Source organism: Delphinapterus leucas, chromosome 7 (assembly GCF_059928025.1).
Source record: "Delphinapterus leucas isolate spDelLeu-1000000601 "Yukka" chromosome 7, BTC_Dleu_Yukka2, whole genome shotgun sequence".
Lineage (NCBI taxonomy): Eukaryota > Metazoa > Chordata > Mammalia > Artiodactyla > Monodontidae > Delphinapterus > Delphinapterus leucas.
The window spans coordinates 45,405,801-45,431,847 of record NC_143135.1 but is presented as its reverse complement, the minus strand read 5'-3'; the positions used below and the strand labels follow the sequence as shown (position 1 = coordinate 45,431,847).

Below are 26,047 nucleotides of genomic sequence, written 5' to 3'. Positions count from 1 at the left end.
TATGGATATATTCAGTTATTTCAGCACTATTTGTGGAAAAAACTTTCTTCTCCCTATTGGATTGCTTTGGTGCCTTTGTCAAAAATGCCATAAACGCGGGTCTATTTCTGAGTGCTCTTTTCCACTGATCTATTTGATATGTCAGTATCACACTGTCTTGATTACTGTGGGTTAACAGTAAATCTTGAAATCTGGTAGTGTTAAGTCCTCCAAATTTGTTCTTTTTCGAGATTGCTTTGGCCATTCTAAGTCCTCTGCATTTCCACATACATTTTACAATTATCCTGTCAATTTCTAGAAAAAATTCTGCTGCAGTTTTTATTGGGATTTCATTCAGGCTACAGATTGATGTGTGGAGAACTGACATCTTAACAATATTGGGTTTTCCCTATCCTTTGAGTTTTTACTTTACTGATTATATAATCTAAACTTACCTGGCCATTTTTGTTAGTTTCTTGTTATTTGCTTATTTTGTATTCGATCCTTTATTTATTTAAGTATTTTGATTATTATATGTTCATACTGAATAATTCCAATATATAAAGCCTTTGGGAGTCTCAATCTGCTGTTGGTTGTTTCTGTTGACACTATTTCATATTGGCTCATTTCTTTGGTATTTGGTCATTTAAAAATTGTGAGTTCATATCTTACTGAATTTTATCTGTGGGAATCCTGACTGCCTAAATTGTGGCTGCATTATTCTAGAAAGGATTTATAATTGCTTCTTCTGGAGGCAAGGGTGAGGGGCATGCCGCTGAAGAGGGATTATTTTATTCCTCTTCCAGTGTCCTAACCTGATGTAAATAAAGCTCTCAGGTTCAACCAGCTCTCTTTACAGAAGTCGACTTAATTGTGCTCACAAATCTGGTTTCCCTACCTGCTAATAGCTCAGAATTTGGTTTTTCCTATTTGTCCTTTTCTTGAGAGTAGAGGAGGGGCCTATTATAGATTTCCTTTTCTCCTTGGGAAAAACTATATATCAAAATCATGGGGTATTTTTGTTGTTGTTTCAATTTTCTAAGATCTATTTCTACATTAGTGAGAGGGTCCCTCATAACATGCAGTTTATTATAATGCTGGAAATAGAGGACTTTACTGGGTTTTTAAATTATAATTTACTGTGAAAAGATCTTAGCTAAGATCTTGACACAAAAATCATAGATCTGCTAAAATGAAAAGAGTTAAGGCCATGATATTTTTGAAGAGATTTCTAGTAATCTCAGTTACAAAAAACAACTAAAATACGATCAGTTATCTGAGATGAGAAGATACATAGGAATAATCTATAATCTCTATAAACCAGTCCTTTAAAAAATCATCTTGGCAGTGAAATAACCTGATAAACAAAATAACCCCTTGGCAGTACTCATGTTCCATTTAATTTTCCCTTGAGGACAGAAAAGACAGAATAACTTCAAGATCACGAAGAGCAAAAATTACTAAAATTTCTGAATCACTACCTAAAAATTGGTTCATTTAATGTTTCTATCTTAAAACACCAACACAGATGTTTGGCCTCTCTGCCTTGAAATTCTATGCTTTTGTAAAAAATGTTCAGAATGTCATGTTAAATCCCCACAAGTAACACTGTTGCAACAAGAATATAAATATTAATAAATCCCAAGTTGGTAATAAATAACCCATTAAAATAAGAGTATCACATGTGAACCCATTTATAACTAAAAAGAGCCTCTCTATAATGTTAAACAACAGCATATGCTGGAAGAAAGACAGGATATATTTTAATGTATTTATGAAATAGTTAATTCAAAAATATTAAGTGTTCATCAGTACAGGTGTATCTGGAAACAACATCAACAAAAAAATGCAAGTTTTTTACCCCTAGAATATGATTATTCAAATGAAAAGGAGTATTTTTGTAACCCAAGGGTACCTGGCTATTCTATAAGTAATTACTAATTAGTATATGCTAAAATTAAGTTTAGAGAAAGCCTTATAAATTAGTTCTTCAGTTAATTACAGCACATAAAGTACAAATGGAAAAAAGCTCCCTAAAACAGTTTTTGTAGTTTTATCACCAGTTATAGGGAATCAGGAAATTACCTAACTTTATAGCTTCTGGTGACCTTGATCTATTAATCAAATTCTTTTGTTCTCTATAATGACAGTACCAAAGTAACTGTAAGAAAGTAACAAAAGTAGCAAAAGACATGAGTTTTTTTAGGGTAAATTTATTATGTCTTATTCTTCTCATAAATGTTTGATAATTTCCTTCCTACAAAAATGAGAATCATTTTTTAAGTTATAAAATATGCTTGTTATATGTTTTATATAACTTAATTATGCTTGTGTGTATGTGTGTGTTTCAAGCAGAGAAAAGTTTAAATGGAAGTCAAAACTCTTCTATCTATGCCAGAGATAACCATTATTAAGGATTTAGTGTAAATATCCTTCCAGATTTTTACCATGATATACATACATACATGTATGTAATTTTAGGTCAAAAATAGAATTGTATCTACTTTATGTAACTTCCTTTTGCCCACCTGGCAATACATAACAGAAGTTTTTTCATATGGGTACATATTATAGAGCTACATATTATAGCTGTACATATTATAGAGCTACCTCTTTCTATTTAGTAACTGAACAGTATTCCGAAGAAGAGTTCTACCATAATTAGATTAATCAAAATCCAAATGGTAAACATTTAGGATGCTTTCAATTTTTGCTATTATAAACTATTACAGCTAGTCTCTTATGCTCTAAAGTAAGAATGTATTTCCAGTAAAGGTGAATCATCTCCTATCGTGCCAATTTGCTTAAACAAGATTACATTTTTTTTTTTTTTTTGCGGTACGCGGGCCTCTCGTTGTGGCCTCTCCTGTTGCGGAGCACAGTCTCCGGACGCTCAGGCTCAGCGGCCACGGCTCACGGGCCCAGCCGCTCCGTGGCACATGGGATCTTCCCGGACCAGGGCACGAACCCGTGTCCCCTGCATCGGCAGGCGGACTCTCAACCACTGCGCCGCCAGGGAAGCCCCAAGATTACCTTTTTGATGCTAGATTTTAAGTTAGAATTTCTGAGAAAGGTATCACTTGAAATGGGTTTTAAAAGATAAATATACCCGGGCTTCCCTGGCGGCACAGTGGTTGAGAGTCCGCCTGCTGATGGCCCCGGTCCGGGAAGATCCCACGTGCCGCAGAGCGGCTGGGCCCGTGAGCCATGGCCGCTGAGCCTGCGCGTTCGGAAACTGTGCTCCGCAACAGGAGGGGCCACAACAGTGAGAGGCCCGCGTACCGAAAAAAAAAAAAAGATAAATATGCCCTGCAAAAAAATGTAACAGTAGTACAGTAAGGCATTAATGTGTATAAGTTATAAGATTATAAATAATAACGATACAATTAACACCCATATACACAGTTTAAGAAATAGAGTATTACCATTACCTTTGAAGGTCTCTATGTTCATGTCCTTCCTCTCTGTCTCCCGGAGGTAATTTTCTTCAATATTTTGCTTATTATCCCTTGATTTTCTTTTTTCCCAGTTTTACTGAGGTACATTTGACAGATAAAATTGTAGTATACGATGTGATGATTTAATATATGTACACATTGCTTTTCTTTTTAGTTTTAACACATATATTCTATCCCTAACTTAAATATCTCTAAATAATATATTACATGCTTTGAATTTTATATGAATGAAAGCATATTGTAATTGAATTGCCTTTTTATTTTTGCACAAAATTATCTTCTTTAAGATTCATCCACATTATTCCTTATAGCTGCAATTCATTATCTCTGCTAAATAATATTCTAACATAATAGCACAATTTATCTATACATTCTACTGCTGGTTGGCATATGAGTTGTTTCCAGTTTCCTGCTATTTCAAACAATGTTCCTATGAACATTTTTGTGCATATCTCTTGGTGTATGTGGGTAAGATCTCCTCTAAGAGTGGAATCACTGGGTCATAGAATATGTTCATATTCAGCTTTACAAGAAAATCTTTGTACCATTTTACACTCTAACAAGCAGAGTTTACATGCTCCATTTGTTCGATAACTTCACCAATACTTAATACTATCCAATTATACAATTATTACAAAACAGTGGATGTAAAATGCTATCTCATTGTGGTTTTAATTTATATTTTTCCAGTTATTGACATAGATCATCTTTTTAAAAAATGTCATTTTATTTATACACTAATTATCCAAGTGGATTTCCTTTCCTCTGGGATACTTTAAGTCTCTTGCCCATTTAAAATTTGGGTTGTTTTTTTCTTATTGGTTTGTAGGAGCTTTTATAATCTGAGTACTAATCAGTTGGTAGTCACATGCTCTGCAAACATCTCTCACTCTGAAGTTTACATTTTCATTCTCTTTATGGTATTTTTTGATGAACAGAAGTTCTAATTTTAATGTAGTCAAAGTTACCAATCTTTTCTTTCTATCTGAGGTAAAAGTGGTATATAACAATATTTTCTTTTAAGATTGGCACTATTTTTACCGTGTTTAACAAATCTTCCCCTCCCCCAAAGTCATAAGGCTATGCCATTTCTTCTCTTTGAAAGACTATATAGGTTGGCTTTTCATATTTAAGTATTAACATTTAATCCACATAAAACTGATTTTAGTGTATAGTGTGAGGTATCGGTACATTTTTCCTGTACATAGTTCATTATGTGTACATGGTCACCCAACTGTCCCAGTACTAGTTATTGAATTTTTTACCTCTTTGTCACTAATCTGAAACACCAACTCTGTCATAAATCACATTTCCGAACATGTGTACATCTGTTTATAAACTCTAAATTCTGCTCTACTGGCCAATTTGTTTATGATTGTGCCACACACTGTCTTAATTACTACAATCTTAAACTAATTAAAAAATTTCTTAAGTGTTATTGAGGTATAACTGACAAATAAAATGGTAAGATATTTAAAGTGTGCACTGAGGTGATTTGATATATGTATACATCGTGAAAGGATTCCCACAACTCAGTTAAATAACACCTCTCCTTACACATTTATCTGTCTTTTTTTTTGGTGAAAACATTTAAGTTCAACTCTTTTAGCAATTTCAGTTATATAATAAAGTGTTACCAATTGTAGTCCCCATGTTGTACCTTGGATCCTCAGGCCTTATTCATCTTATAGCTAAAAGTTTGTACCACTTATCGACCTCTTTCTATTTCTTCCACCTCTCAGCCCCTGGTAACCATTTTCTACTCTGTTTCTAAGAGTCTGACCTTTTTTTGTTTTTTAAGGTTCCACATATAATACCATGCAGCATTTGTCTTTCTCTGTCTGGCTTATTTCACTTGGCAGAATGCCTTCAGGGTTCATCCACGTTATTGCAACTGGTAGAATTTCCTTCTTTCTCATGGCTGAATAATATTCCACTGTACTGTGTATATATACCACATCTTCTTTATCCATGTATCCATGTATCCACTGATGGACATTTAGGTTATTTCCACATCTTGGCTATTGTGACTAATGCTACAGTGAACATGGGAGTGCAGATACTTCTTCAATAGCCTGTTTTCATTTCCTTTGGATATACCCAGAGTGGAACTGCTGGATCATATGGTATGGTTCTATTTTTAATTTTTTGAGGAATCTCCATACTATTTTTTATAGTGGTTACACCAATTTACAGTCCTACTGACAGTGCACAAGGGTTCCTTTTTCTCCATATCCTTGCCAATACTTATTATCCCCTGTGTCTTTGATAATAGCCTTTCTAACAGATGTGAGGTGGTATCTCGTTGTGATTTTGATTTGCATTTTCCCGATGATTAGTGACACGGAGCACATTTTCACTTACCTTTTGGCCATTTGTGTGTCTTCTTTTAAACTAATTTTTGATATGTGACAAGGCCAATTCCCAGGCTTTGCCGTTTGTTTTAGGAGCATGTTGGTAATTCTCAGACTTTTGCTCTTTCTGTTGGGATTCTGATGGGAATTGCGTAACTCTATAGATTATTTTGGGGAGAATTGATATCTTTATAATACTGAGTCTTCCAATCCATGAACATGGTATATCTTTCCACTTCTTTAGGCCTTCTTTCATCCACAAATGTTATTATTAATTATACCCTGTAAATCTCACTTTCCAATCTACCAGAATTTAACATGCATTTTACTCAATCTCTCTGGAGTCCCACAGATAGTCTTTGAAATCTTAATATTTAATCACATTTTTCTCTTTGTGCAAAAAGTTTAAGAAAGAATTTTTGCATCACCTACAAAGAATACAATGCCAATGTCACAGGGACAGGATAGGGAAATCAGATTATTTGCTTCTCCTAAACTGTGTCCTCATTATTGTGTGGGAAGTTTATCTCTGTAAGATAATACATGTATGTTGAAGCCAACTGGAAATATTTTTTTTTGTGCTTTACCCACACAAAGTACTTAGTAAACACTTAACTGAGTAATTCATTTATCATTTGGATTACCCATCATTCATTGCCCTCTGCTTTAATAGTACAACTGAAAACTGACTGAAAAGGGCTGACATGAATACAGACATTAAGTAATATATAACTGAATGTTTTAAAGATGACTTTTCATTTTCAGAAAGCTTGCTTATAGAACTAGTAAAATAACCTAATATTTTTCAAGAAAAAACAAAGAAAGAATAAAAAACTCTTAATATTTATGCCAAGTAATACGTGTTTCTGACAGAAATGGTATGGATATTGGCTTTTCATCCTATTAGGTGCAGAAGGCTCAAGAACCTGATATATTGGTAATTACTGAATCACCTGGAAAAATAAAAAGTATTCTCAAATAAGAAGGATAATCTGAAAGAACTAAAAGTTACCTGTAGAGTACAGTTCATCATCCTTATTATGTAGTCGAACTGCTGATGGTCTAATATTGCCCGGTTTTGCTGAACATGTAAACCCAGCTCATCAGTGAGACACTGTCTTGCTGCCTTTCCTTTAAGGGCTCTCAGTGCAGCAGGAAGGGTCTGAGGACAAGAGAGGAAGACATGAACAAAAGGTACCACTGGAAAAAAAGTAACTTTCAATCATGCTGAAAACTCACGTGTATCCTATAAACCATTTAACAGAGTTATTAGTAGAATTAAACTGCTAGAAAAGAGTTGATGTACTGTTAAGGACAACTGTAAACAGATGGATTTATAGTGATTTTTTAATTTGTAAGGCAGCATGAAAATAAGTAGGACTAGTTTATGTGATACATTTAAAAAACATTAAACTTCATTTAAAAAAACTCATCAAAATTGTGGTCACCAAAATAACTGTTGCTTCAGATTATGAGTCAAAACCACAGACACTTAGACACGTTCTTGCAATAACTGGTCACATCTCCATGGCAAGAACAGAAGAAAAAATTAAAATGACAAGAATCATGGGTGATTTTATACTTTTCAAGTGATTAGCAACTTAATCACTACTCAGTTTTAATTTATGACTGGAAAATTCTGCAATCTCTTCTTATTTCAAAAGCATAATTAAGAAGGAAAAAAACTCAGAGCAACGAACAGAAATCTCTAGGTGTATGTACTAAAATTCTTTCACTTCATCACCCACAAGAACGCCTCTTCCGTTTCACCTTTAGAGCTGAATTAATTTACTTTACATAAAGTAATAATTTAACTTTGAAAACCTAAAATGAGAACAAAGGGGCAAATAAGAAGGAAGGGAAGAAGACTGAGAGCAGGGGGACCTAATATTGTTACAACGGGTACAGGAAACAGGCTGTGAAAGCTGAAAGCAAGAGAAGCAAAAGAAAGTCTGTAACACTTCAACCATAAGAAAAAAATGGATACCAGAAAAACTCAAAATATAAAGAGGCTTGAGGTCATTTAGTGCAAGGGTAAAAACTTCATTTTACATGTTTTACTAGCCCCTTGTAATAAATATTCAGAATTATGACGAGTCAGTAAGGAAAGGTTACATATGTTTAGTATGTTTCATTAAAGAAGGCAAGAAAATGTGCTTTAACAAGGCATATTTAAATGAATACCACAATTTTTATAATTCATTACTTGTTCTAACTAGATTCTTTGTAATAAATAAAATTATATTTTAGATGTTAAGTTTCTAAGTAATATGCCAAAATAGAATTAATGAACAATGTTTAAAAGTTCCAGGGGGGGAAAATGACTATCAATACTTCTCTGGTTGCCATATAATTAGGCTTGGCTAAGAATTTAAATCTTAGACACTGTTCATGATCAAAACAATGAAAGGATACTTTATAAGGAAAAGGGATTGAATCAGAGAAGCGGTCAGTAGGCAAGCTAAACATAGAAATCTGAAAGGGATGTGATGAATGCTTACTTGGGAAAGATGGCATTTTATTACCTTTTCAGTCTCCAATGTTTTATTTTCAAATATGAATGAGATGCAGTTTCTAACAACTTCCAATCTCTGTGCACTGTTGAAAACTGTTGTCACCTTATCCATTATTGAAACTAGTAAAGGAGTATAAGGAAAACACAAATTAAACTCCTTCAGCAATTACAAAAGGGGAATATTACTGTTTACAGTTTATGACTCTGTTTACATGACCAACACTTAAGCGTTTTTTTCCCTTGTTACATGACACTGAAAGTATTTCATTTCCTCACTTTGATTACATTTTTAGGTTGTGAAGTGGCAGGCTAGTCAATGGGTTATTTAGGATAATTTCACACTGTACTTAACTCTTAGGCAAATTAATTCATATTTACATTGCTCAGTAAATTTTTTTTAAGCAAAGGTAATAATTTTTCCTTTAATTGTAAACAAACAGATAAAAAATATTTTGGGTACAAGATCATGACAAAAATAGCAAACACTCATATGTAAGAGGACTGACTACTAACAGACAAAGAAGTTGATAGTTCTAACATATTACCAAAGAAAAACCACATACCACAAAAAATTAGGTTCTACAAATCTGAGTACAGGTGACCTGAAGAAGCACTGCACACAAAGAGAAATGATCATGGCCAAAGAATCACTATAAAAATTTGGGAGAGTCACTTCTCAGTTCTGTGAACTTAGTACCTGTCAACTTTACAAGGTTGGATAATTCTAGTGCACTACATAGCCTTAAATTACTTAAAATAAATTTAACTTATTAAAAGAATATTAGAAAGATATAAATTAAAGCAGTATTTGTCAAATAAAAAGCATAATTTCACAAAGAACTACACTATATAATTTGTACAAATGAGGCAGTATCAATAATTCTTAAGCCTTATATTTTATGGCTGCTCTTACCTAACAAGAAAGACCACCATATCTTACTCTTAGCATTCCTTTCATTTCATCAATACGAAATTTTATATCCTTCAAATAATTTTTTAAACTTTTAAAAATCTTGAAATAATTATAAGCTTACAAAAAGTTGCAAATTAGTACAGAGACGATCCATGCACTTAATCACCTTCCCCCATGGTGATATCTTACATAACTATAGTGCTTTATCAGAATCAGGAAATCAATCTTACTTGGTTTTTACTGTAGTTTTCTTGAAATCACTTAAAATCATGTAAGATTAACATTAATGACCATGACTGTAAAATAGATCATTTCATATGACTTTTCTGTCTGAAATGTGCATTCTTAATTTTGCACTCTGGTGCTTCCCACATGTGTAGGTCAGTGGCATAGACTGAAATTGAAATTGATCTATATTTAGAGTAGAAAACTTCTTAGTCTCCAAATAAGACCACATGCTTTATTGAGAGAGTAACATCTTTAACCTATGTTTATAAAATTTTAATTCTAAAATCTTTTTAGCAGCATTTTAAATTTTCTTTAGGATGAACCATTAAAAACCCCACATTTTCTTATAATGAATCTGTTTACCATCTGGGAATTATTATTTTCCTTTGGAGACTATGACTTAGTTCATTCCCAGAAGAAAGTTCTTCACTTAGAGTTACTGATGTATCAGGCATTGGCCAAATCCCCAGTTGTGGCATTCTAATACTAGCTTTCTAACATTTGATAACAACTCTGGTTTATGGGTATTTGACCTCCCCAGGGCTTCCTTCCCAAGGCTTTGGCTTTCAAATGCTATTTCTAGCATTTGAAATAGCATTTGAATAGTATTCATCAACACTCTGGTCCCTCTGAGGAATAGCTGGAAACTAATTAACCTCTCAAAATGTGAATGGCTCTTAAAGTGACAGAGCAATTCTACATTCAGATTAAATGGGTATCATGTAAAATGAAACATTCATACCTTTTAATTTTAATACAAGGGAAATCCTAATTCTGATCAACTCAAATGAACCAGAAACTTGGAGAGAGGTCCCTGTATTTGTCTTTCACTCATTCATTCATCATTTGTTCATTTGTTCATTCACTCATTCATTCTGGTTTTACAGGAAGTGCATGCATGGACAAATACTGAGTCATGTGTAACTCTCTCACTGACTACAATGAGACATTCCATATGCATCTAAAAAAAGAATTTGATGCTGATTGAAAATGAAAGTAAAGAGATTATACAAAAACAATATTGAGACAAGGCTACAATTCAAGCAAATTAAAATTTAAACCAACTTCTAATCTGTTCATGTGGGTATTTAAAGAAAGCATTCAACTAGCTCATGGATATTAAAGTTAAATGACCAAACCCTTCAAAAAATAACTACACTAACATGTCTACTTCTCATCCATTCTCTTCTCTATGTGAAAGTACAATCAACACTTAAGTAAAAGCTGTTACTACTTAGGGAAATAATAACAAATTAACATTATTAAGTAAATAATAAATAATAAGTAATATTAACATTACTATATAACATAAATGTTAAGATACATACATTATTAACATTACAACATAAACAACATAAATAATTAAACAACATAATTAATAATTATCCCGGAATTTTAATAATAAAATTACACTCACTTCCAAGTATGATGGAACAGTTTGTAACAAACTAAAACTCCCACCAGGAACAATTATAAAAGTAAGATAAAATGCAAAAGCCATCTATTTAAATATATCAGAGTGCTACAGAAACACATGGATTAGAGGACCTAAAATTCCAGAGAAAGGAAAAGACCAAAGAGGTAAGTTAACAAGTACATCCACTTTTTCCCTAAGAAATTTGCCAATATTGAGTACAGACAGGAAGCTGAGAATCTGGGCTTGATTCTGGCAGATGGCCAGGTTGACCAGCAAAGTTTCTGGTGAGAGCTGAACAGACAAAAGTGGATGTATGCTATAGTACTGACGTAAACCTCTAAAAGAACAGTAAACGTATATAAATAACAAGTTAACAGATATGAATTATGGAATAAAAAATAATTTATTAATCGAAAAGAATGAAAGAAAGCAGGGGAAAATGTAAAACGAGGATCAAATAGAAAAAACAACCCAGTAAATTATATTAAAGCCATTACTGTATGAGTAATTATATTTATATAAATGAGCTAAATACAAGTAATATACTACAATAGTCAAACTGGTGAAAAAAAAAACCCCACATGCTGCTTAAAAGAGGCATATCTTAATTATAAGGACCCAGAATTTGAAAATAAAAAAATAAAAAACGATAAACCATACAAACACTAACCAAAGGAAGGCTGGTCTAGCCGTATAAAACTCAAAGTACACTTTATGCCAAGAAGTGTTACTAGAGACAAAGAAGGACATCCCATAATGATAAAGGGGTCAATCACCAGGATGCTATAATATTTGTAAATATATTTGCATATAATAAATCAATTTCAAAATACATAAAGAAAAAATGGACAGAACTAAAATGAGAACTAGGCAATTCTATTACTTATCATGGGAGACTTTAACACATCTCTGAAGAAAAAGAAGAGATAAAAATCAGTAAAAAAAAAAGACAATGCACAGAATGGGAAAAAATATTTGCAAATTAACATGTTTCATAAGGGACTTGTATACAGAACATACAGAGACTTCTTAAACAAAAAGACAAATAGCTCAATTTAAAAATGGGCAAAGGGGGGCTTCCCTGGTGGCGCAGTGGTTGAGAGTCCACCTGCCGATGCAGGGGACACGGGTTTGTGCCCCTGTCCGGGAAGATCCCACATGCCGCGGAGTGTCTGGGCCCGTGAGCCATGGCCGCTGAGCCTGCGCGTCTGGAGCCTGTGCTCCGCAACGGGAGAGGCCACAACAGTGAGAGGCCCGCGTACCACAAAAAAAAAAAAAAAATGGGCAAAGGATCTGAACAGAGACACTTCTTTTCCAGAAAAGATATAAAAATGGCCAATAAGCACATGAGAAGATACTCTACATTAGTAGATGTGGAGAAACCAGAATGCCATACATTGCTGGTAGGAATGTAAAATAGTGTGGTTGTTTTGGAAGATAGCCTGGCAGCTCCTCAAAACATTAAACACAGGCTTATCATATAACCTGACAATTCCACTCCTAGATATATACCTGAGAGAACTGAAAACATATATCCACACAAAAACTTACACATGAACGCTCACAGCAGCACTATTATTAGTAGCCAAAAAGTAGAAACAACCCAAATGTCCATCAACTGATATATGGATAACAAAATGTGATACACACCCATACAATGGAATATTATTCAGCCACAAAAAGCAATGAAGTACTATATATGCTACATGGATGAACCTTGAAAATATTATGCTACATGAAAGAAGCCAATCACAAAAGATCACATATTGTACAATTCCATTTATATAAAATATCCAAAATAGGCAAATCTATAAAGACAGGAAGTAGATTACCACCTAAAGCTGGGGAAGGAGTAGTTTTGGGGGTGGGGTGGGGAGTAACTGCTAATGGGTATGGGCGTTTCTATTTGGAGGAATGAAAATGTTTGAAATTAGACAGTGAAAGTGCACTCTGTGAAGATACTAAAAACCACTGAATTGCACACTTTTTTTTTCTTGGCTGCGTTGGGTCTTTGCTGCTGCGCACGTGCTTTCTCTAGTTGTGGTGTGCAGGCTTCTCATTGCGGTGGCTTCTCTTGTTGCTGAGCACAGGCTCTAGGCACGTGGGCTTCAGTAGTTGTGGCTCACGGGCTCTAGAGCGCAGGCTCAGTAGCTGTGGCGCACAGGCTTAGCTGCTCCACGGCATGTGGGATCTTCCCGGACCAGGGCTCAAACCCATGTCCCCTGCACTGGCAGGCGGATTCTTAACCACTGCTCCACCAGGGAAATCCTGAATTGCACACTTTAAATGGGTGAATTTTATGGTATATGAATTACATCTCAATATAGCTATTTTTTAAAAAGAGAAGATTCCACAGTGGGAGCCATTAGGCTAATCGTTACCCTGTGAGGGGTACTGAATGGAAAAGTGTTTCTAGGTATTGATAGTGCTGATTCTGGTTGCACGAATTTGTTCACTTTGTGAAAACTCATCAAGCCGTGCACTTCTGTTTTTGTGTCTTATATCTTGATAAAAGGTTTACTTTTTTCCTTTTAAGATTTATTTATTGTTTATTTTTATTTATTTTTGGTTGCGTTGGGTCTTAGTGGCAGCACATGGGATCTTCGTTGAGGCACGCGGGATCTTTCAATGCGGCGCGCAGGCTCTTCGTTGCAGTGCACGGGCTTCTCTCTACTTGTGGCATTCAGGTTTTCTCTCTCTAGTTGTGGCACACAGGCTCCAGGGTGCGTGGGCTCTGTAGTTGTGGCACAGGGGTTCCAGAGCGCGTGGGCTCTGTAGTTTGCGGCACTTGGGCTCTCTCACTGAGGCACGTGAGCTCAGTAGTTGTGGCGCACGGGCTTAGCTGCCCCGTGACATGTGGGATCCCAGTTCTGCGACCAGGGATCGAACCCACGTCCTCTGCATTGGAAGGTGGATTCTTTACCACTGGACCACCAGGGAAGTCCTCAAAAGGTTTAGTTTTAAAACAAATAAATGGACAAATACATACCAACAGGTGGACCTGCGGGCACAACACATTTCTTTTCCACTCTTGAAGCAGGAGGTGCATTCTGGTTCTTGGCAAGATTTTCCTGTATTAATTCCTGTACCCGAGTTTCATTAATCTTTGGGAAAGGAAGAATATGAACTCGCAAGTGGGATCCTTCTGTTGGACGTGGAACTTTCTGAAACGCCATATGAGGGTTTGGATTTTCCTGCGATATGAAACATACGTAAAATGATTCCAAAGTTAAAAGAACAATGGCAGATTGTCAGCCAGAAACTGAAATCAGAGAGATGAGACACTGTACATACATTCAAATATATGCCATAAAATATAGAGTACTGCAATCTTACTTCTTACATAATTTACCAGCAGCATCTGATACAGCTGATCACTCTTTTTCCTCTTCAAGGAACACTTTCTTCACTTGGTTTCTAGGTCTTCTTGTTACATCTTTGTTTATTTTTCATCTCCCTAATCTCTTAACTATGTGAATACCCCAGGGCTCAGATCATGGGCCACTTTTCTATTTACACTTACTTTCTTGGTGATAACTTCCAGTCTCTTATCTTTAAACCATAAATCACCAATGATTCACAAATTTTTATCTCCAAATGAGCTTCCTCCTGAACTCCATACTTGTATATTCAACCACCTGCACATAGTGTTTCCATTTGGATTTAAAATAACATTGTAAATATATGTCCAAAATGGAGCACTCAATATTAACCTCCTCCAAATCTGCTTTCTACAGTCTTCCCCACTTCAGTAAATGGCACATTTATTTTTTCCAATCACTCCGGTGAAAAGCTTAATCATTAATGCCTTTCTCTAATACCGAATTATCCATTCCTCTGCAAACCTTTTACACTTTGCCTTTAAAATACGTTTATAACCTGACCACTTTTCAGTACACCTTGGTTCAAGCCAGTATCTCTCATGTTGCTACAGAACATTCTCTTAACCAGTCTCCTTGCTCCACCCTTTGCTCCTACCCTCACTCTATTTTTAACACCGCAGACAGAGTGATCTAGTTAAAATGTCAAATCATCACCTAACTACTCTGTTCATTCAAATAGCTCTTCATCTCATTCAGAGTAAAACCAAAAGTTCTTACAATAATTTACAAGATCTGGCTTCTCTCTATGACTGTGCCCTACTACTGTTTCCTTCATTCATTCTGCTCCTGCTACACAGGGCTTCTAATTCCTGCCTCAAAGTCTTTACACTTAACTGTTCCCTCTGCCTGGAATGCCTGTCTCCCACCAATTTGTACAGCACCCTCTCTCTTTTCCTGCATGTCTTTGCTCAAATGCCACCTTTCGTGGCCACCCTATCTAAAATGACACCCCCCAACACAGTCCCTATCCCCCTTACTATATTTTCCTTGTCACCTTCTCACATACTACAAATTCTATTTAACTTGTTTATTGTCTGTCCTTTTCTCATTAAAATGAAACTCAAGAGGACAGACATTTTGATCAATTATAAACTATTTTTTTATCCTCTGCTGTACACATATTGCATCTAGAAACTGCCTGGCACATAGCAGGCACCCTAAACTACTTCCTACTGTATGCTAATGAGTGGGACACAATGTTGAACACATATTAGAATTGCAGTAATTAAATTAATTGTGTCAGCTAATATTTTCATAGACCCTTAGGGCTGGCATGGACTTTTATCCAGCTACTACTTAAGTAGAATTATATTTCAAATACTACGGGCAGAGTGGAATCCATCCTTTTTACAAAGTTCTCTAAAGAATGCTGCTATAGGGGCTTCCGTGGTGGCGCAGTGGTTGAGGGTCTGCCTGCTGATGCAGGGGACACGGGTTCGTGCCCCGGTCCGGGAGGATCCCACATGCTGCTGAGCCGCGGAGCCTGTGCTCCGTAATGGGAGAGGCCACAACAGTGAGAAGCCCGCATACCATAAAAAAAAAAAAAAAAAGAAGGCTGCTATACAATCATTCTTAGACCAATTCTTGCATTTATTATTCTTTGCAACCAGAAAATTTCTTTTTCCTCCTGAACCTGTGTTGTTCACGTTGTACATTAGGCTCAATACTGCCCTATACGTTGTCTGGACAGTTAAAATGGCCAACTCTCATCATCTACCAGAGCTGCTCCCCACAATTCTTTCTGGTTATTTGACCCAGACCCAGAAAAGGAAAGGCTGGACCACAGCAGACGATATGGGGAGCATATCTCAGCAATACAGTGGAAATAATACTCCTTTAAGTGTCAAAAGCCTGGGTTCTAGTTTTTGCTCTGCTCATTATGTGATGCTGGATAAATAACTTTGCCTAAGTATATACAGGCATACCTTGTTTTATTGCACTTCACTTTACTGTGCTTCGTAGATACTAGGTTTTTTACAAATTGGTCTGTGGCAGTCCTGTGTCGAACAAGAGTACTGGCACCATTTTTTCCAACAGTATTTGCTAACTTTGTGTCTCTATGTCATGTTTTGGTAATTCTAACAATATTTCAAACTTTTTCATCATTACTATATTTGTTATGGTGATATGTGGTCAGGGATCTTTGATGTTATTATTACAAAAAGATTATGACTTGCTGAAGGCTCAGATGATGGTTAGCATTTTTTAGCAAAAAAGTATTTTTAAATTAAGGCATGTACATTGTTTATTTAGACACAAATACTATTATTACACAATTAACAGACTACAGTACAGTGTAAACACAACTTTTATATGCACTGAGAAACCAAAAAATTCGTGTGAGTCACTTTATTGTGATATTTGCTTTACTGCAGTGGTCTGGAACTGAACCCACAATGTCTCTGAGGTATGTCTGTACTTACGCTTTTCTTAAAAGGTTCCTGAGAAGGTGAAATCAGATTGAAAACTTGTTCTTGCCAAAGTAGCCCTCATACACACTTTGTATTTTCCCCTTATATCGTCAGCAAAGACAGGAAAAAATAAGTAAATTCCTATGCCAAGTCTTCACAATCACCACTTTCTAAACTATATGTTGAAAAAACTGTTCTAAAATTACCCCTGGATTAACACCAATATCACTAGTCCAGAGTTTCTGAAACTGCCCTTTTCCAAAAGCAGCATGTTTTTTCTCTGTTCTTTAGGCACAATATCTAAGATACCTCGTCTTCTCAAAAGTTATAAATATCAACTTTCTAATACCCATTGGGCAGATATTTCTTTCAGGAGGGGGAGGTAATTCATGTGGATTTTGAGTTTGAATCATTTAAAGTACATTCTTCACTACTTCCATTTCTATCTATACTTATTTTCTTTATAATAAAATAAAAACTTTAAATATACTTCCTATGATATAAATAATATTCATTAAAACAAATTTTAAAAAATGGAAAAATAAAAGTAGAAATCTTCTTAGTGATGCCAGTATCTTTTCTAGTATATTTTCTCTCTTACTATGTATTCTTCTCTCTTGCTCCAAAAATGACTTAAGGTGGTTTAGAAAAATAAATATACACATATTGATTGCTTCTAATCAAAATTCTGTAATGTTATGGATTCATCCTAAACTTTATAAGGAAGATCAAAGATTCAAAAATAGTCAAGGCAATTCTGAAGAAGAGTAAATAGAGAAGTCAAACTTTCCAGATATCAAAATTTATGCAAACCTTTAATAATTAATACAGTATAGTAACTGGTATCACTGAAGGGTTAAAGGGCTAATGGAATAGAGAAGCCCAGAAGCAGGACTATATGTGAAAATGTGATAGAGACAGGAAGCACTATAATTCAGAAGGAAAAGTCAGACAATTCAATGAGAGAATGTAATACAACAAAGTATTTTTAGCTCATGGTCTCTGATATCAGACTGCCTGGGTCAAATCCTACCTTAGCCACTCACTAGTAGCGTGACCCGGTGCAGTATCAATTCTCTTACCACTTGGGTTTTAGTTTCCTCATCTGTAAGGAAGATAATAATATAGTACCTACTTCACAAGGTTCTTGTGAGGGTGGAACAAGTTGTTATAGGAAAGCTTTACAACACACACACACACACACACACACACACACACACACACACACACACTTCCCCAGAATAAATCTGAAAGCTCTTTTCCAAAAGTTTAGAGTACATTCATTTGAAAAATGTTTAGTCACTGCATATTCTATGGCATGACACCATGCCTCTGAAACTAAAACCACCTCTTTCTCCCAGGGTTCCCATCACATCACCAGCTACTTATATTTTAACAACAACGACAACAATAATAGTACTCAATGAGGGTTTAAATAAAAATCACTTATTAAAGAAAAGATATAGCTATTTGTCACTAACAGTATTTTTTTTCTCATAAGCAATTTGAAATATTGTGAACCAAATCCATATACAATTCAGAATAATAAGCATTCTAAAAAATGATTTTAAAACAAAGTTCAAAGCTGAGGCTATCCTTTAGCTGTACAGATAGTCTTCATAAAAATTCAGATTATGGGCTAAAGTTACTAAATGATAATATATTCAGCTGTGTTTAGAAAATTCAAAAAAGGCTCATGCTCCAAGATATAGTACTATTTGGTTTTCTGGCGGCCGTATTTGTACGCTGCTGCCCTCTAGCGGACAGTATGGTAAATATAAAGGACCACACTCACCACCTCACACTCCCACCTTAGTCACACAATGACTTCTGAGAAGATAGCAGAAATGAGAGACATTTTAAGGCTCGTTGAACTCTGCATGTTCTTGGAAACATGCTATAATTTGTAACTCCAAATGCGTTTAGATCAGTCCCTTGAAGATTACTGAGCTCATTAAAAACCGCAGCCCAATTTCATTGTTGAATCTCCGTGTTGAAATAAGGAAATGCGTTATTTTCCAACAGAACAAAAAAGCAGCCAAATATTCATCTTTGATTTTAGAGAAGTGCAAATATAAAGTAATAACCAAGGATTTAGACAACTATATACTTATGGTGAACATAATTCTGTCCAAAGCAACAAGAAAGCTGGCAAAATGCACTATCATTTAGAGGGAATTTTAAAGTTGGATAATGATTTTCAAGAAGTGGGCTCTGTAATCCTGCTTTTAGAGTATACTATAGCAATGGGAGGTATAATGATTTTCTCAGACTTGAAAAAATGACACACACACCATCTGGTCTGGAAACATGGATTTTTCTTTTCTCTCTCTCTCTCTTTTTTTTTGGCAAGCTAAATGAGAATATGCTTAGGGCTTACAAAAAACAAGGCTGAGAAAGCACTTCAAATAAAAGCAAAGCAAAGCAAGACAAAACAAAACAAAAAGCCCCAAACCCTACTGGAAATTCAAAGTAGGCACACTGGGAAAAAAAATTTCTTCCAACACATTGGTCTCAGCAATGAATGACAAATCAATGTGACCTTGTCAGGGTTTACCAAGTTTCCCATATTAATTTAGGTATTTAATAATTATTTAATGTGCACCAATCATACCTAGACCTGTGTTACACAAATTCTTAAAAATCCTTTTAAATACAGCCGAAACCAATACTATCAATTGGACTAAATCGTTAAACACTGAAAAAATGTAACTGGACTTTTTAGAGTTGCCTGGCTGTGAACACATGTGATGGAATGAAACACTCTCAATTTTCCATCCTCACAGGCCTTTCAATGATCACCTAATAGAATTAATGTCTCATCCTTAATACAAATAAATTTGGTGTATGACTTCAATATGTAATGTGCTGGTTGCCCTAATTCAGGGTTTCTTAACCTTGACACTATTGACATTTTGGGCTAGATAATTCTTTGTTTGGTGGTGGGGGGCAGGGAAAAGTGGGTGTCTTGTATACTGTAAGATGTTTAGAAGCATCCCTGGCCTCTACTTACTAGATGTTACTAGTATACCCTTTCTAGTTGAGACAGCCAAAAAATGTCTCCAGACGCTGACAAATTTCTGAGGGTACAGAGTTTGCCCCTGTTAGAACAACTGCTCTAATTCATGACTCTAGACGGAGGCTTCATGGTCTAAGATAAGTCTTTTTACAAGTACCAAGAAAGCACAAAGTGACTAGCTAGGAGACCTAATACTCTCACTCACCCGCTGGCATGCAAATTAAAGCCATAAAAGGATAAAACCACACACCTATTAAAATGGCTAAAAACAAAGCAAAACAAAAAAACAACTGAGGATACCAAGTGTTGGTGAAGACACAAAGCAAACAGAACACTCAAATATTGCTGGCGGGAATGCAAAAATGGTATAGACTTAAGAAAACAGTCTGGCAGTTTCTTACAGAGATAACATTTTGTTACCATTTTTCCAGCATCCTACTCCTAAATATTAACTCAGGAGAAATAAATATTCAAGTTCACACAAAAACCTGTGCAAATGTTTAGGGTGGTTTTACTCATAATTGCCAATACTGTCCTTCATTTGCTCAACAGATAAATAAAACTCTGGTATAACCATACAATGGAGTACTGCTCAACAATAAACAGGAATGACATACACGCAGTGGCATGGATGAGTCTGAAATGCATTATTCTAAGAGAAAGAAACCAGACTCAAAAAACTATGTCATGACATTATGGAAAAAGCAAAAACTACAGAGACAGAAAACAGATCAGTTGCCAAGAGTCTGAAGTGGCAGGGCGATGTGACTCTAAGGGAGCATTAAGAAGAAATTTGGGGCGACAGAAATGCTCTACGCCCTTAGTGTGGTGGCGGTGGCCGCAAAACTCATTCATTTGCCAAAACCCATCAAACCTCACGTTAAGAAGGGTAAATCTTACTACCTGTAGATTACACCATGGTAAACCCGACTGAAAATAGACAAGCAAACCAGACAGGGTGGAGGAAGGAATCTGATTTTTACGCTTTGGGGTGGGGGCCTCATTTCATCCTAACAATCTAAGTAAGTTGTTTATGTTTTGACTTTTTAAGATGAAAGATGACTGTAATATTTTACTTCCTTCCTATAACAACAACAATAAACCCCTTTATTCACAGTTGGCAAAGAGTACAAATATCATCAGTGTAGACTGAATGTGCCTGGGAGTGAAATTAACTTTCTGCAGAAATGTAAAGGGAACAGATCTTATGTGATTTAGAATGGCTACTCCTGCATTTGGGCTTTGTTCTCATTAGTTTTCAGACTTATTTGTTTCAACACTGGGCAATGAAATACTTATTAGGCACAAATAGAAATCTCATATTATTTTATAAGAAAGTCCAAATCCTCTCATTTTTCCTTTAATTTTTAAGAAAACAAATTACACAGTCTAGCAAATGTTTATGTACTACCGCAGATGAAAAACAAATTAGAAAAACTGCACTATGTAAAACAGTAAAACACATGTCCAATTGATTTCTTGCTGCCTTGGAACAGATGTTTATAAAGCTCTTGATCTGACCTATCTTAATATTCTCATTTTGCATTCAGCTAGTTGTCTTTTATAAGTGTATACCAAGAATCACAGAGAAAGAGCAGGTGAGTAGCTACATGTGCTGTCATGTAGACATCAAGAATTCTGATAGCCAAAGTAGGCAGACACAGTATTATCAACCCGGCATGGAAAGAAAAGCTGTACCAATGTATGGCCAATAAAAATCTTCATGGTATAACTTTGCCAACACATACACATTTGTCTCTAATGGATTTATTCCTTTCCTTCGTCTTCATTCCACCTTCCCTTTCCCTTCTCCACCAAACTCACCAAACACTTTTCTTAATTATTTAGGAAGCTTCAGAAAGTTAAAAGAGCAGCTAAACCCCGTTGCAATTCATCCTACTCATGTCTACTCACATTCCTACAATTCATCCCTACTCACTGAAAAGCACTATAAGGGAATAATGATAAGAAACCGGACAGTTAACGTTTGTTTTTGAGGTACTTCAAAGGGAAGTCAAAGAGAGAGGCTAGATACACATACCAGACTTCAGTGCAATAAAGTATTTACAAACATCTGAATGGAATCACCAGGTCTCAATTCTAACCCAATAATAAGGAAACAGTCAAATTATATGGTTGGCTTTTGCTTACCAAAAGGGAATTTTAGAAATGTGATAAAAAAAAAAAAGACTAGTTAAAAATAGAACCATCTGGATTATTTTCCTTGCATTGAGACCATCCTTCCTCCCTCCCCTCAACTTCCTGCACAACCCAAGAAAGTAACTTTACCATCATGTCTGTTTTTAACTTTGTATCTACTTCAGATAAAACTTTGTATTTACTTCAGAAAAAACTTTGTATTTACTTTAGGACCATCATGGATTTAGAATCACAGAACTGGAAGGAATCTCATAAAGTCTGATGATAATCCATTGGAATATTCTCAAATACTCATTCATCATGTATGCGTATCCCCTTCTCAAGGATATTAGTGGAATCATGTACCTAGAAAATGCCTGGAACTAGTAGGTACCTAATATACATACTGAATGAACAAATTTGATTAAATTAAATGGAACAGAATTAGACTGTGGAAGGGAAAAAGCCCAGCAAGGGCTCAAGAAATGCAGAGTACATTTGAAGGGCGATTTCCATATCTTACCTAGTAATACATCCCTCACGATGATCACTTTAAAAGTGCTATTCTATAGGATGGGGGCTGTTTGTGTTTTACAATCACCCTTAAGAACGTATAATTACTAGATATTTATTTTATTGCAGTTTTCAGTTTTGTTTTGGCCTAGTGTAAGCTACGTATCATTAAATTTAAGTTACAGATTACATTTAAGCTATCATTATATTTCAGTTACTTTGTTTTTGCATCACAATGGCTTGGCACACTCCCTTACATACACTGCATATTCTGTCCTGTGATAGAGACAAACCTGGGTCACAACCCCAGCTCTGGTCACTTACTGGCAATACAATTTTGCAGTTCTGGAATAGTCTTGTAAAAACGCAAGAACTAGATATTCAGTTATTAAAGGGATCAGTCCCAGAGTCTCAAACACTGATTCCCATTTGATGTTTTGCTATTCTTTGAAATCCATAAATAAATCACTCCTAGTAGGCCAGGAAAAAACCTTTCTAATCTTCAATTTCCTCACATATCAACACCTGCCCTATCTACCTCACAGGGCCATTTTCAAGTCAAATGAGAAAATACATTAAAGAGCTTTATAAAGAAAAAAGTATAAAGTCAGCCTTTGGAAGTACCACTATTTTTCCAATTGGAGATGAGCCAGCCTAATGGAGTGAAAGAAGATAGTCTTAGGAACTGGATAGAGGAAAATTCCTGAATTTAAAATCTGGATTCAATCACTTAATAACCATATGATCCTGAGCCAATTATTCCCAGTAAAATGGGGATAATGACACCTATTTTACATCGTTATAAGGATTAGAGATGATTTATGTAAAGTGCTTAATTCCATGCCTGGCACGTTGTGCTAAACACTCAATATTTATTATGATTACAATACTTCAGCAGAATTTTCTCCTGTGATCGCGCTACACATCAGTTCTATACAGCCATCATACTGACAATAAATGGCAAAGGCCAGCACAGAACACAAGCTTTCCTTCTGACAGAATTCTTTTTAAGTTTCAGCATACTAATCAAGAAACAGATTTATTATATTGGACACAGTTATAAATGTGGAATTTAGGATATCAGTCCAAGGGATAAATTTTAAAATAACTTCAGGAATAAAATTCATAAATAACTGAATAATATGAAACAAAGAAACACAGTTTAGTATTCATGCTTTTATCCAATTGGTTCTCAGATTTCGAATGGATGTGACAAAGCACTGACTAATGATCCAACATCCAAAAAGGTCCACCTATTCAAATAATGAAGTTATACAATACCAGGATACTGACCCCAAATCTTTCTTAACTGTATTTCCTTTAAAATGCATCTTCCCTCAACTTTCCCCTGGAAAACCATACTTCCCACTTACTTCCCTTTACTTAGTAAAAAGATTCAACTCTGAAAAGCTTCACACGCAGGAGAAATCATTAGCCACAATCCACTTTTCTGCGTGCATCTTAGGTTTTCTTCTTTCCTGGTATCCAAATGCACATTTTACCACATTCCAGTCTTTTTAACTTATTGTATTTCTTCTCTCAGGGAATATTCTCACCCTTGAGTTTCTGTAGTCACCTGACAGTTTTCTTTCTTTCTTTCTTTCACTTTTCACTCCCTATATGTTCAAAACAATACAACTCAAAGTTTTTCCTGATACAGTGGACAATCACTGTACAAAGCTAGAGCAGAGTAAATTGGTCAATTCTGTCTGACGCAGTTCTGGTTTCCAATGAGTCTAATCTTTACATCTCAAAAATGTTCAATATGCTCTTAAGAAGACAGAGACCTAAATGAAAATCACAATGAAGGCAAATGACAAACTGGAAAATTGTGACTAATATGCTTTTGTAATAGAGCAATTGACAGGAAAATCACTTTGAAAAGTGAGGTCTATTCTGATGCCCAGTACCAACTGTAATATCTTGTAACTCATAGTCCCAAAGGTTTTAAATCAGAACAAAAGAGATAATCACTAGGAATACAAAGCTTTTTAATTTTTCAAACAAAATACTTTATTAATACTTTTAAAATTAATGGCTGTCTAAATAAATACACTTACTTACATTTTTGAATAGTTGCTCAGCAAGTTCTCTGACATGCTTTATCATCTTCACTGGGTTATTTTCTTCAACTTTAATTCGCTCTACTTCAAAAGCTACCAACTTGGAAAAAGAATCAAATGGTAAAACATCAACTCCCAAATATGCTGAATATAGAAAACCATGTGAAAATTTCACACAATTTCCAAACCAAAAAGCATCCAAAATGTATACTATTATTAAAACAAATTATTTTAGATTTTTACTGTGTTTTGCCTCTATTCTACAGTTACAGAGTCAGTCAAGCCCTTGCATGTTCTGGTGGTCTCTCTCTGCTGATTTAGGGTCCTGTTTCTTCCTGGAAAAAGTCATTTCTGGAACTCAGATTCTTCTCTCATTCTCCAGGCCTCACTCAGAGAATTCTCTCAGAGAATTTCAGATGGTCAGAAAGTCTTCAAACATTTCCCTAACTCACAAAATATGAACCAAATGTTCAAGTTGGGTCACTCTAGTCCTAGCATGCTAACAGCATGATTTGAAACAAGTCACTAAAACTCCTGAGCTTCAGTTTCTTCATCTCTAAAATAAGATGGAAGAACAAGATGACCTTTAGGTTCCTTCTGTTTCTCAAATTATATAAACTCTGATCCATTTCCTAACCAACTAACTTACTGGGAGAACTGTGCTAGTGTGTACACTTGAAGTAGAGCAAAGAGTACTGACAGGAAAAAATGAGGTATAGGGAGGAGGTAAACAGATGGATTTTTTTTGAGGGTATAATGTAGGAATTCTCATGCAAGGAACTAATAGATTCACTGGCGCAGACGTATAAAACTATGACTCCACCTCTTCTAGGCCAGGATTCAGAAGGATTGCCAAAGAAAGTCAAACGTTTCTTTCCTTCTAGCAGGTCTATTTGATGGGAGTGTGGGGACAAGACAACACACAGTGCAATCTGTCACTCCAAGCTCCATAAGCCTTGTGTGTGGTAGGCTGCCCTTGGCTAAATGAAAACAAGGATCCCTTTCCCAAGAGCAAGTGCAATTTTCCTAAAAGCACATTCCCCTGCAAACCAGTTAAATGGCCAAAGAGGGTAGAAGAAGAAATTACTTAGGTCTGGTGTCCCATTTTTTTTTAAGCCCTTGACTGAAGTAAACATACAAATAACTGGTTTTCAAGTAACATCATCAATAAGACATCAAAAATCATCACTGTAGACAGAACACAGAACTGGATGAACACTAAGGGGAGACCCAATAGGAATCTCACACAGAGTCCTTGCCTTATCATTGTTTCCAAACTGAAGAATCAATCTATCCATCCATCCATCTATCTATCTATCTATCTATCTACCTACCTACCTACCTATCTGTCTGTCTATCCCTTAAGTATATAAATGAACATGATAAAAGACAAGTTGCCATATAAAGTTAGAGACATAAAATAAAGGCTAATGCAGACTAGTGGCTCTCAGAGTCCTCTACTCTGGGAAAGTCTGGGGGAGGTGGTGAGATATGAGCAGAGTATCGAAAATGGACTGAAAAGGAGAAATAGAGCACTTCAGACAAGGGAAGCAGTTACAAATACAGTCAGAGGCTGTGGCAAGCCGGCAAGCAAGTTTTCTGGAAGTAATCGATCTGGGTTATTAGTTGTGATGAAGATGCTAGAGAGAGCTACT

At 35.6% G+C, this 26,047-nt stretch overlaps 1 protein-coding gene across 5 annotated transcripts in view; it reads right to left on the bottom strand.

The window, feature by feature from the left end:
* The window catches only part of SBF2 (SET binding factor 2), a 454,162-nt gene that overhangs the window by 167,346 nt on the left and 260,769 nt on the right, over window positions 1–26,047 (bottom strand). For all 5 annotated transcript variants that reach the window (XM_089915171.1, XM_022555691.3, XM_089915172.1 and 2 more), the window contains 4 exons: window positions 24,394–24,492; window positions 13,854–14,058; window positions 8,317–8,426; window positions 6,804–6,953 (listed from right to left, as the gene is read on the bottom strand). In XM_089915171.1, coding sequence (XP_089771297.1) covers window positions 6,804–6,953; window positions 8,317–8,426; window positions 13,854–14,058; window positions 24,394–24,492 — 564 coding nt within the window. The remainder of the gene's footprint in view (window positions 1–6,803; window positions 6,954–8,316; window positions 8,427–13,853; window positions 14,059–24,393; window positions 24,493–26,047) is intronic.